The 13,210-nt window shown below is 51.2% G+C and overlaps 1 protein-coding gene across 3 annotated transcripts in view; it reads left to right on the top strand.

Annotated features, from left to right (window-relative positions):
- The window catches only part of LOC133341469 (sprouty-related, EVH1 domain-containing protein 2-like), a 48,674-nt gene extending 38,238 nt beyond the window's left edge, over window positions 1–10,436 (top strand). For 2 of the 3 annotated variants that reach the window (XM_061550130.1, XM_061550128.1), the window contains exons 5-6: window positions 2,165–2,233; window positions 5,245–10,436. In XM_061550130.1, the coding sequence (XP_061406114.1) occupies window positions 2,165–2,233; window positions 5,245–5,979 (804 nt within the window). In that variant the 3' untranslated portion in view covers window positions 5,980–10,436. The remainder of the gene's footprint in view (window positions 1–2,164; window positions 2,234–5,244) is intronic. The other variant, XM_061550129.1, reaches the window with a different exon arrangement.
- Window positions 10,437–13,210: the final 2,774 nt, after the last annotated feature.

Genomic DNA, 13,210 nt, shown 5'->3' with positions numbered 1-13,210 from the left:
GCAAGGGATTTGACGAGTTTTCTCGAGGCCCTCGCCTGCCGGGAAAGATCCGCGCCGCTGCCGGTTAAGCCTTGGCGGGCGCTGCTTTCGTTGGAAGGCGCTCCGTTTAACAGATACATATTTAACAGATAAATTATTTAGCGCGTAAATAAATCACGCTCGTTTTTTTTGCCATTGTCAAAGCGCTTTCCCTGATTTATTTAATAAAAAAAAAAACAGGTGATTAATTATGGAGTTTCCTTGGGCGCGATCGCGCTGCGTGATTTCGGGTCTTGCATTTGAACTTCCTGAACTCCTCTCGCACGTAGCCAATGCAAAAAAGCAGCTCTCAAGAAATGAGTTTTCAATTTAGCTCGGTGCCCAGCGTCCCGCTGCGTGTGCTGACCCGAGTGAGAATCAGAAACTTTATTGAGACTACAAGAGGAGGAACCCGATGAGCTCTGAAGCTCTTTTTCACAGATGTCCGGTGTGGGCTGGTCAGCGAGTTACAACAGCAAACATTACAAAAAAAATACGTTAGGAGTGCAACATAGAGAAAAAGTTAAGCAAGTCGCTAAATATACATGACTAATAAATACATTGGTTATAGAAGTCGGATTTATCAAGTTTGGGCAGGGCAGCAAAAATGACAACGAAACAGTCCCAGACCACACCAGGATAACACCACAGCAGTAGTCCCGCAATAAGATGGCACATCAGCATTGAGCCGTCGATACAGAGGCAAGGATCAAAGTTACGGATCACGTTCGCAGATGTGGTCGCATCCAGGCCTGACCCGGCGCGAATGTTCGGCTCCTGAGCGAGTGACATGGAGTGAATCGTCGGACACCACACAAAGAGAGGCGCAGTTCTGCTTCACCAGGTTCCTCTTTTTATTCGCTGAGCGTGTTGCCCCATTTCCTAAATTTAACAATTTTTATTTCACCAGGTAAGGCCCACTGAGCTGTCTAGCTCTTTTTCAGAAGCAACCTGGCTATCGCAAATGACAGCCCAACGAAGTGGCTTATCATGTGGACATTTCTAGCAGCAGCCAAATAGTTTGACACAGCCAAATACTCTAAATGTGTGATGTTGACTCTAAATGTGGAGGGAAAAACCGGAGGACCCCGAGATAAATCCACGTGACCACGGGGTAAAGATGCAAACTCCAAATATACATCAGGGTCGGGATCGAACCCGCGACCTCCTGTACACCGGGCGAGGTGGTTAATATCTCTTAGCCACCGCGGGCGCCACTCTGCCTCACGCCCGGCTGCAACGGCGAGCAGTTTCCGCTGCTTCCCCAGCGCAGCCTCGTACGAGATTACACTACAACGGCCAGGTTTGTGTTGGCGGTTGTTATCAGCCATTCTTTACTGATGAGTCCCGTGCCTTCATTCGCACAAACCAACATCAGATAATTCTCCCAGCAATACTGGTACGTGCTTTTTGTTGCCTGCAATCTCTTTCAAAACATACAATGAAGGGGAATGCGTGAAAAATTTTTCTCCCTTGCATGGGCATCGGATCTCTGAGTTTTGCCAGCCCTGGGATTTGAACCCAGCTTCTCCTTGTTTACGTCTCAGGAAGTCCACACGGGCATAGCCTGTGTTGAGGCACACGAGGAGTACTCACTGCGTCTTTCAGTGCGTCCGTGTAAACTACCAACGGGGTGGAGTCGTGGCGCAGCGATTAGCGTACCGCACTATGAAACCCGGCGACCTTAGCTTGATTCCCGGCCACGGCTAACACCATCAACCTGTCCTGGCTCGCGTGGCGGAGTATTGTCACGCAGCCCCCTGTGACCAAGAGGCATGTGAAGTGAAGGCCTTCATCCAGCAGTGGATTGATAAAGGGCTGTAAAACTTACACTTTGCATGCAGGCCGCGAGCGGTGTGGCTAAAGTATGCGCGGACTCCCATCTCTTTCAAAGACGTTGGGCCGGTGTGGAAGAGTAGGCCAAATAACTGTCTAGAGGGGCTCTCTTGAGCTCCCTCTGGCTGGAGGCCCTTCCCCCAGCAGTGGCGGGAGCGATACAATGCAGGGCTGCACCTTTACCTTCTAAATTGTACCAACGCTAATGCATAAATGCCGCATATATATAAATAAATACACATCCTGGGGTTGTCGGTGATTTGCGGCCGCGTGGCGTCAGAACTGATCCCGCCGCGGGTTTTGTCTCCAGCCCAGTGTGGAAGGCACTTCTCCCGCCCTGGCGAAGAAGGACGGGGGAGGGAAGGGACATCAGGCGACGGTGAGGAGAGGGCCTGGGGAGAGGAACACGCGCGCAGTGAAGAAACACACGCACACACACGCATGCGTGCGTGCCCAACGCACGTACCATCACGGCCATGGGCACGGATGAAAGAGGGACACGGAGATTTTGTACGGATTAGACGGCAACTGAAAAACCACACCCCCTGTATTTGAGGAGGCCCATCGCTATCGCTGTAGGCCCCTGAAATGCGCCGTTCGTGGCCTCACCGTCATTGTGCGTGGTGATCGGCACGTGCGCATGCTCGGAAACTAAAAACCGGACGGTGCATTAATATTTTTAAAGGCGGGCAGCATTATGCATTTACATCGCTCCATCGGATGAGAGATCACGTTCTCAAAATTAGTGATCAACGCGCTAATTTTTTTGCAGTGACGAATACACACCACTTACAGAATTGCCTTCAGTTTTAACTTGTGATGAGTTCACGGGGGGTTTATTTATTTATTTGATACGACATCGGACGCGTCGCAACGGCGTTCTCTTTCCGCGCAGAAATCACCGAACGCATTTCCCACCGGTGCCGAACGGGGGGAGAATCCTGCGTGCGTAGAATCTCGGCGAGTAGGCCCAGTTGGCATCACGCCCCTGTGTTTGTGTCCGAGTGTAACACCCCCCCCCCCAACTCCCCAGCGATGTCAGACACCACCACTGCCTTCTCGATGAGTCACGTGTGGATGGCGGTTCATGGTGTCCGATGGTCTGGCGGCAGGATGGCTGGGCACCGGTGGTGACGCTGGCGCCTCGCAGCAAATAAGTTCCTGGGTTCGATTCCCGACTCGGGGCGCCTTTCTGTGCGGAGTTTGTATGCTCCTCCCCCCTTGTTTTGCACGAGCTTCCTCCGGGGTTTTCCGGTTTCCTCCCATAGCTATATATATATAGCTATGGAAGCGTGTTGGACTTCGCCAAGGGTGCGTCTTGTCTCCACTCCTGTTTGTGATTTTTCATGGACAGGATATGAAGGCGCAGCCGAGGCATGGAGAGTATCCGGTACGGGGGCATGGAGGTGGCGTCGCTGCTTTTTTGCGGATGACGTTTTCATCTTTGCCTTGTCAGTCTGTGACCTCCAGCGTGCACTTGGACGGTTTGATGAGGATCAGCACCTCAAAATCTGAGGTCCATGGCTCACTCCCGGGAGATGGTGGATTGTTCTCTCCAGGTTAGGGGGGAACAGCTGTACTTAGTGGAGTAGTTTAAGTACCTCGGGGTCTCTTTCGCGAGTGACGGTAAGTGGGAGCAGGAGATCGGCTGGTGGATCGGTGCAGCGTCCACGGGGTTGCGGGCGCTGTCCCGTTCCGTGGTAGTGAAGTGGGAGCTGAGTTCTCGAACAAAGCTCTCGGTTTACAGGTCGATCTTCATTCCCACCCGCATTTTTGGTCATGAGCTTTGGGTAATGACCGAAAGGATGACATCGCAGGTACAAGGGGCCGAAATGAGGTTTTTCCGCACCGTTGCCGGGGTCACTCTCCGTGATCGGGCGAGGAGCTCGGTAATCCGGGAGAGCCTCAGAGTCGAGCCGCCGCTGCTCGTCCGCATCGAGAGGAGCCAATAGAGGTCGTTCGGGCTCCCGGTAAGGATGCCCCACCCGGTAGACTCCCCCTGGAACTTTACCTTGCAGCACGTCCCACTGGGCGAAGGCCCCGGGGTTGGTCCAAGACACGCCGGCGGGACTGTGTCGCTCAGCTGGCCTGGGAACACGTGGGAATTCCCCAGGAAGAGCTAGAGTCTGTCGCCAGGGAAAGGAAGGTCTGGACCGCCCTGCTCAACAAGCTGCCGCCATGACCCTCACCAGGAAAAGCGGACTGAGAAACGAACGAATGAACGAAAATATTTAAAAGAAGAAAAAACAACGTAACTAGTATTGGATAAACATTCCCTGGTGCTGAAAATGTGTCTGCAAAGTAATTCGGTTGGGTTTGCAGAACACAACATCAACCGCGACTGTGAAAACTTGGCAGGACCCTCCTGAAAAATAGTGTTGAGACTCGGTGTGACTTTCCTGGGTAAACAAGGTTTGGAGTAATAATAATAACAATTTCATTTCTCAGCATTCCTGTGGCCATCACACTGAAAGTTATGAAATAACTATCCGCTGCACTTGATTTATAGAACTAAATGTTGTTTTTTCTAAAAGGTACGCAGTGTGTTCATGTTTTTATGAGTAACATTTCATATTGTTGCGAAGTTGCTATGTTTCACAGATGGGTATAGTCTGCCAGTTGGGTGGGTTGTGGGTAAATATATATTTTTTCCTTGGTAAAAACAGACCGTCTGTTTTTATTTATATGGGAATAATTCAAATTTAGAATAATTCAAATGTATAATGCACATTCCATCTTAGGATCCAAATGCACAATGCATGAAAAGCAGGAAGCAACAACAGATCAGGGAAATCGACCAAACTAATGCTATACCCCCCTCCCTCCCATTGTATAGTCTGCCAGTCGGGTGGCTGGCGAGTAATTGTTTTATTTGTCAATGGTATAATAGACACGTGCTTTATTGTATTGGTATAAATATTATGTACGTATGTTCAACTTTTTTCCCACCTTACGTAGCAAACCGTGCTCATCGGCGGTGCGGTGGAAGCACAACAATCTGAACATAAAGCAGTTGTAAAGAAATGAGTTTTTAATTTATAAGATTTAAAAGTGCATAGCTCCCAGTGGCTTCCCAATATCGGAAGGAAGAGCGTTCCAGACGGCCGCAGAAGCGCATCTGATGCTGTGATCATCTTTGTTCGATTGCGAGCCAAAAGCTGCCGCTGCGAGGACGACCGGAGTTCATTCGACGGTTGATGCTCCTTGACGAATTCTACCCTCGTATATTCTCCTCTTAACAGTATCTCGTCCATCAGAGCGCAACGCGTCGGCAGCGCCGTATCGACGGGGGGGCCGGGGGGGGGGGTGTTCGTGACGCGTAGGGTGCCCGAGCCGGGTTTTCCGGCCGGCCGTCAGGAGTGTGCTCTCGCCGTGTCTCTCGCCGTGCAGGCGCGCGGCAAGCTGGGGCGGCACGTGAGCTTCCAAGACGAGGACGAGGAGGACGAGGCGGCGCAGGGCAACGCGCCCGAGGAGCGCGGCCTCATGGGAGTGCGCGGCGGCTACGACGACTACCGGGACGCGGCGGCGCGCAAGCGCGACCTGCAGGCGCTCCAGGGCCACTACGTGCAGGTCGGCTGCAAGGGGGACGGCAAGAAAGCCGAGTACGAGCGGCCGCGCGGCAGCCCCGGCGAGGCCGAGGCCGAGAAGGAGGAGCGGGGCTCCGGCCGCTTCGGCAAGGTGCCGGCGGCGCACCACCCGCAGCAGCTGCAGCTGTGCGAGCAGCAGCTGCCGCAGCAGCAGCAGGCGCGCGAGGAGGAAGGGGTCGCCGGCGGCGGCGGGGTGCTGCGGTGCAAGTACTGCCGCGCGGCGTTCGACCCGCCGGGTAACCGGCGCGGGGGCTGCCCGGACGCGCCAGACCCTGCCCGTCGCTGCGTGACGGCGCTCAGTTGCATGTGCGCCGCGGAGAGCATGCTGTACCACTGCATGGCCGACCCCGAGGGGAACTACTCGGACCCCTGCTCGTGCGAGACGGGCGGCCACGAGAGGTTCGGCCTGCGCTGGGCGGCGCTGGTCGCGCTCTCGCTGCTGGTGCCCTGCCTGTGCCTGTACCCGCCGCTGCAGGGCTGCTACACGTGCGGGAAGGTGTGCGGCTGCTGCGGGGGCAAGCACAAGGCGGCGGGCTGAAGGGAAAGCCGCAGGCCGTAAGCCGTAGCTTTGGAAGTCTTTCGGAAGCCTCGTGAAAATAGAGAAGGCTCCGTTGATTAGCCTCCGGTTTTAGCCGGGCGAGTTTTCCGCGCTGGCGAGCGCGTCGGCCACTTACGGTAGTTTGTTCCGGCTTTCGGCGACGGGCGAGTCCGAGGGTTGGTCGCAGTCGGATGGGGATGGTCCACTCGCGCTCTGATGGTTACACAAATAGGGTGTAGTGCTCAGTTTCGCGACCGGTTTAATTCTAGAAATATTTGCGGAGGGTGTGTAAAGAAGAAAAAAAGGAAACTTTTTTTTTTCATGGAAAATAACGTTTGGCTTCAGTGGTAGTTTCGTCATCGCTCTCACCATTTTGAGTACGCATTAATTGCCCTCCCCAGTCGTATCTCACCAACACAATGCCAGGGTGTGCGTACTGCACGCAAGCCGTTGGGAGAATGCCGTTCTTGTTTTTCTTGACGAGCCCCCTGTACACTTTACTCTCCGCGACGTTAGATCACTTGTGTTGTTTTTCAGCCCCCCTCCAACGTTTGTTGAGTCCAAACGCCCTCGAGCCCGGCTCCTCCCATGTCGATCGCCTAGCGCAGTGGTTCTTAACCTGGGGTGCACGCACCCCCTGGGGGTGCACGCACCCCCTGGGGGTGCACGCACCCCCTGGGGGTGCACGCACCCCCTGGGGGTGCACGTACCCCCTGGGGGTGCACGTACCCCCTGGGGGTGCACGCACCCCCTGGGGGTGCGAGACGTGGACAGATTTTTGTCAGAAGGTAAATCACCGAGAAGGCAAGTTAAGCACGGGCACGTAGGTACAACAACTTTGTTTCATCAAACCCTGTGTGTTTATTCACATTGTACCTTTTTTTTACAATTGAGAACCAAAGGAGGGTAGGGTGGGTGGGGGGTGTGCAAGGCTGCAGCAAAGGTTAAGAACCACTGGCGTCGAGGCTTCTTTGGGAGACGTTCTGCTGTGGGTGGACGGATGGATGGATTTAAGCAAAACAAAAGAAGACGTGCAAGAATGGTGTGCAAGTGTTGTGTCTGTCATACTTACTTGTCGTACATAGGCGCACTTGATAAATGCCACAATAGTTGCAATTAGAACACCCAGGGGCGGTTGCACTCTCAGGCGTCTTGCTGTGAGACAGCGCATCGGTAAAAAATAAATTGCCGCAAATTAAAGGATTTCCTTCCCCCATGCCCCCCCCCTCAATCTCTTAGTATCGATGAACCGAAACAACTCACACGGTTTCCAAATTATCACCTCCTACCAGCTGTTAAAACAACTCGCGAGCATTTCGTATAGAGACCTCGTGTGTATCAAGTAATTCTTCACCAGTTACGACCAAAAAAATGTAAACCCCTGGACTCGGAAGTGTCCATTTTGAGTGTTCAGTGTCGATCGGTATTGAAATGGCCCGAGCCTAATCCTCCTCCGCTGCCATCATCGTTTTGCCGTTGTCCCCGATTGAACTCCCCGTTCCCAGCGGCGACTGCACTCGGAAGTCCCCATAGAGTGACCCAATTAACCTCGTCTGACAAGCGGCTCTGGGTTTAACCGAGATTTCCAGAAACTTAGCGGAGCCAAAGTCCTTGGATGAACTCCGATGAGCACTCGACGCGGCGCACTCCCCGGCCGACGCTTCACTGTCTATTTTGCGCGTGCGATTAAGAGGCTCCGCGGGCCAGACTACCCTGCGTGAGCGACGGAGCCAAGGAGACGTTGGCTCGCAGTGCCGCCCGCGCGCTCCGATTTTGCCGCACGCCACTGCCGAGCAGCGGTGGCCAAGTTTTTCCTGCAAGTTAATGGGGCCGCGCCGCGCATCCTGGCTGCAGATATATTAGGGAGGTGATTTGGATATTGCACAACGAGGGCATGCGTACAATAATGCATACGAGAGGGGGGGGGCGGTTTTAAATGTGGGTTGTTAAATGTGCGTACAGGCTCTTGTTTTCACTATCAACCTGTATAACGGCTCTTGTCAATCCACTGGCGAACAAAGGCATTGATGTTTGGCAGCAGAGGGGGCAGTGCAGAAAATCCCCTGTTGTTGTGCTGTACTTTTTTGCTCCCACGCCTATGCATTATTTGCATGATTAGCGCACAAATAATGGGAATATAAAAATTAATCTTCAACACGATGTCAGTGCAACTCTTTTAGTACCTCAGTTCTCAACGCGTTTCCGCCTGGAGTGTAAACCTGTGTATGTGAATCCCTTAGGGGGGTGCGTCATTCGTAAACGGATGTCGTTTTTTTTTCTTTTTTCGGTTTGGGCACAATCGACGTGGAGCGCGCAGCGCGCACGCGCTGGAACACCGCCGCGCTGCGTCGGCGTGCTGGCGGGGGGACATCTGGTGTGCGATGAACTCTACGGGTATCCGCCAGCGACGTGCCCCACCTTTGCGTTGTTGTTGGAAACTTCGCAGCGGCGTATTTTTTGTGCAGGGTGTTGGACGTGTATGTTATTTTTTCTTTTTGTTACCGCAGTTCCTTTGTGGTTTACGGAGAAGCTAAGACACATCTGAGATCTATTTTCCGGGCACTTTTCACACCGTTAGATTTTTAATTATTGTTGTTGTTGATTTTATTTTCTCCTTACAGTTTATTGGAGAGTTTATGTCTCGCCCGTGGGTTTTTCATCACATTGACACAATCCGTCACGTTGAGTTGAGGTGACCTGTCGTACTTGATATCATAACTTTTTTTAAGCGAAGTATAAACTTTTCAAAAGTCCAGAAAAGGTGCGTAAGATTCGAGAGTTCACTGCCATTTGCTTCTGTTTAGAAAACAACAAAAGATATATTTATTTCTCTTTAAATTAGATGCCCCACATTTAAGAAGGGGTTGTAGAAATTTAGATATTAGACTTGAGAATATGAGATTGAAAGAAGCTATCTGTAAACTTTAGCTCTGTATGTACTGAAAGAATTTTGTCAAAAATATTTTAAAAGTAGATTTTATAAAGCCAATTGGAAGACGGGGGGGGGGGGTCTCTGAACTACAAGCAGCCCGGTGTACATATTGTTTTGTAATTCCAAATAACTTGAGACGTTCTTTGACACAAGAGAGGGAGTATGCGCTGTATATAGTTCTATGTTGATGACGATGATTCCGTGTTTATCCTTGGTAGGCCCCTGAGAGAGCGGGGCAGCCGCTTTAAAGAGTGGTAGTTCCTGAGTGAAGGTGACATGAATGCAACTTCGGTTTTAAATTATTAAACGATTTCCTTAGACCTTACTGATGTTTGCGCCTTACAGTTTTAACATTATCGATTGCCTCGATCCTTTCGGTTAGTTTCTAACAGGCAGCCGGCTATATCGTCGGACAATGCTTTCGTTTTGTTTTTCTTTCTCCGTTCGAGTCGTGGACATGCGGCGACATTTCCCAGCTCGGTGGGGAAAAAAGCCGTCGTGGTTGCGTAACGTCGCGGTAAGAGGCACTGCGCTTCGTCGAGATTCAGTGGCACAGAGAGCCTACGCCGGATACTATGCCCCAGGGGCCCGTTTACAACCACGTGCTGGAAATCAGCCCCGAGGGCTCGACGCAGGTCCGGGTCGAATGCGGCTCCGATTCTTTCGGGACCGTAACTGCCGTCGGGTTGACGGTCGGCAGACTGGGGCGCCGTGGGTGAGACCATCTCCCTCGCCCGTCACGCAGGAGGCCGCCGTGGGTTCGATCCCAATATCCCGTTGGACTCGGGGTCCCATCGGTGCTCGCCGGTCGCACCGTGGGTAGGAGCGAGCGGGCCCCATGCCTCATCTTGCATGACTAATTGCGGACTCTAATTGCGTTACACCGGGTTATTTTTTTTCTTTCGATTTTTATTATTGTATTGTTTGTTTGTATTTTTTTTTAAAGAAAGCATTTATATAGTGACTTGATAGCGTGCGCGCGCACACACACACACCTTTCTATCATTCGTGTCTCGAGCGTTTGCATGTCGCATCGTTTATTTTGGTTAGTAAAAAAAACCTCTCGCTCCGAAGGATATTTGCTCATATTTAAATTAACATTTTGGCAACCGGAAGATAAAAAAAGAAAATAATCTCTGTATAAAAAAAAGCCTTTATGTTGCAGTCGTTGTGTACAGTATCCGTATGCTTCCAAATTGAAAGCAGTTTAGTGGTGAAATCCTTTAAAGTATGAGTTCTGTGTTGGTAACCGTTTGCCGTTTATCATAGAGAAGTGAAGTGCCTCCTGTTCTGTCTCCCAGCGTGCCACCGGTGTTCAATCAATACTTTATATCGGCCCTTTATTTGACTGTATTAGAGACACGTGCTATGATGTACATTTTTCGTTTATATTACTCCTCAATTTATAACACTTTGGCTGTACGCTTATGTGTATACTCTAGACAGTGTTACTTGAACGGAATAGTTCATAATTGTTTTCCAATTATGTTGTGCGGTGTTTTATTAATGAACACTACCAAATAAAGTGCTGGTATCTGCACCGGTGGGTCTTGGCCGCTCGAGTGTGATTCCCTGCTGCGGCGCGCGTGCAAGGAGCCGTGGTGGGGGGGATCGGGGAGTCAGCCATCGACTCCGCAAGCGAAAAATGAGGACGGAAAAGTGAAACCGCGGAATGTGATGCTCGGAACTTTCAGGCGCGCGGGGGCAGCGGTTAGCGCGCTCCGCTACGAACCCCCGAGTTCGATCCCCGTCCACGGCGAACACCAGTGAAGATGATCTGCGCCGGCCCTGGGCCGCCCCTAGATCTACTCGGCCGCAGATTAGTACCAGGTGCGGAGTGTGTAAACGTCGCTACAAAGGGAGGCAAATGCGGCTCGGATTGGTGCTGCACACCGACCATCTGCTGTAACGTGCCGGCCTTCATCGGTGCTCGCTAACATCACTTTCCCCAACAGTCTGGTAAGTCTATATGGGGGATATTTGTTTTTTTATTTTACACACGAGACACACCAGCCAGCCAGACACTAGCCCTAACTCTAGCCCTGGCCACACTAGTCAATCAGACCCTACCTCAATGCTTTATGCCAAGCCAATCAGATTCTCGCCCTTGCTGCACTGAACAACTAAACCCTAACCCTAACTACACTCGCTAACCAGAGTTTAACCTTAAGCCTTGACCAGCTAGCCAACCAGCCATTAGTGCTCACTATATCCCTCACCCTAACCACTTGCACGAGCTATACCCGTACGCCCCTTTGTCAATCCACTGCTGGATGAGGGCCTTCCCATGCCGTGACGGTCATGGGGATCATTTGACCCTACTTCACTACACTGATCAGTGGGAGCGTCGGCGAGGAGCGTAGAACTACGGGACAATGTCTTTTTTGCTGCAGTGCCCTCCACGTAGCCAGGCAGCAGGCTATGACACCCTGCTATGCGTGGTGGTCACGGACCCATGCACTATCCAGGCTCAACTCTGCTTAGGTTCTAAGCTCCTGGATAGATTTGGTGCATTCCGGATGATTTGGTCATCGGCAGGAATCATCGCAGGAGTTAAAACACAAATGTACGGAGTTATTTTTGGATGAAGTTTTTTGCGAAGGGCTTATGAATTTGTATCCGCACCGTGGGCTATCCAGTCAAATACGGCTCTGATTTTTCGGACAATGACTGCCGTGAAGTAGCTTTGAAAACTGGGGCGCCACGGTGAGATGCAATCTTCCTCGCCTGGCACGCAGGAAGTCGTGGGTTCGATCCCGATTCCTGTATATTTGGAGTTCACGTGTCTCTCTCGCCCCGTGGTCTCGTGGATTGTTCTCCAGGTCCGATTTTCCCCTCCACATTTAGTTTCAATTTTTGTTTCGATTATTTGGCTGCAACTGTGCATCCCCACGTGTTATAATGATATAAGCCACGTTGATAAGCTATCACGTGTGGCCAGGTTGCCCTTGAAAAAATAAAGAGCTCATAGCTCAGTGAGCTTTACCTGGTAAAGCAAATAAATAAAAACTGGACTTGCAATTCCAGACATCGATGGTTCAATTCCATCTCCCGCCTCCGTCCGTCCAGCAGTATAAATAGGTATACCACATATTCTTGGTTCTTTCGGTAAAGTCACGTAGAAGGGAAATAACAAAAATAAAATATATATAAAACAATAAAAATATACCACAGTCGATTTGGGCATGTGTGTGGGTGGGATTAAGTGTGGGTACGTGCACACCTATTCCAAAGATCCCGTGGCGTCTTTCGCAAGAGTAGACCGGCCGTTGCGTGCAAAGCGTCATAGGTCCACATTTTGCCAAATGTTGAAAAATTACCCGCAAATTTACTCGGCTCGATTGGAGAATACAGCACAAATGGCATTTATCCAAACACCAGATTGGTAACGCGTCAGGAAGCACGCCTAGCCACCAGAGGGAGCGCGAGAGCAAGCGGTGACCGGAATGACGGTGACGGTCGCTCTCGGCTCGAGAGGAGTAACCGTGGCTTAGAATGCCACCTACCGCCCCAGTGCCCAAACACCAGTGGGGGTGGGGTGGGGGGAGGTAACTATTTTCCGGAGCTCAGTCCCGAACAGCTCCGCCTGAAATTAAGCCCTGGGTGTAATAAGACATAGATTCATCTGTTAATATCGCCTCTTTAAAATCAACACGCGTTGGCTTTCGCGAGAAAAGGGCACGATTCATAATTAGCATGTTTGGTCAGCTCGCGTGAGTATAATGCCAATGTGTGTCGTACACCCTTCTCCACCCGACACGGCCAAATAGAATAAAGCTCCGACGTGAACAAAGACATTGCTTCTGCACACCGGTATGTCGAAGAGCTATCCACCACACTTAACAATTAGGCCCGGTCCGTTTCTCTGGCAGTTGCAACCAGCATCATCAAGCGAGTAGCAGAATTGTTGACATACCGCACATGAAAGGTCGTCGGAGCCGCTGTACTGTATGTAACTATTTCCTGTGACGATACTGCGTTGTGCTGTACAGGAGGCTCATTGCCCGAAACGTTGCCTATTTTATGTTTCCATGTAAGGCCACACAGTGTTGTTAACGCATGTTGTTGAGTGTTTTGTTTTATGCCCGATGGTCACCCATCGGATGGCTATCCGGGCTCTAAGCTGCTTCGCTGCCGAGATCTGCACTACGAGGTCGGGTGAATGCCACGAGATTTGCCCACAGGCTCACCTCGTGGGGACGTGTTTCAATTCGCGTACGCAAGAATCGATGTATTTTCTATGAGCAAGTAAACTAAACAATTTATTAAAATTTTACCAGGTAAGGCCCAATGAGCTAA

The sequence above is a fragment of the Lethenteron reissneri genome, chromosome 11, assembly GCF_015708825.2.
Source record: "Lethenteron reissneri isolate LAM-NWPU_2019-01 chromosome 11, ASM1570882v1, whole genome shotgun sequence".
In the NCBI taxonomy this organism is placed as follows: domain Eukaryota; kingdom Metazoa; phylum Chordata; class Hyperoartia; order Petromyzontiformes; family Petromyzontidae; genus Lethenteron; species Lethenteron reissneri.
This window is presented reverse-complemented; position numbering and strand designations above follow the sequence as displayed.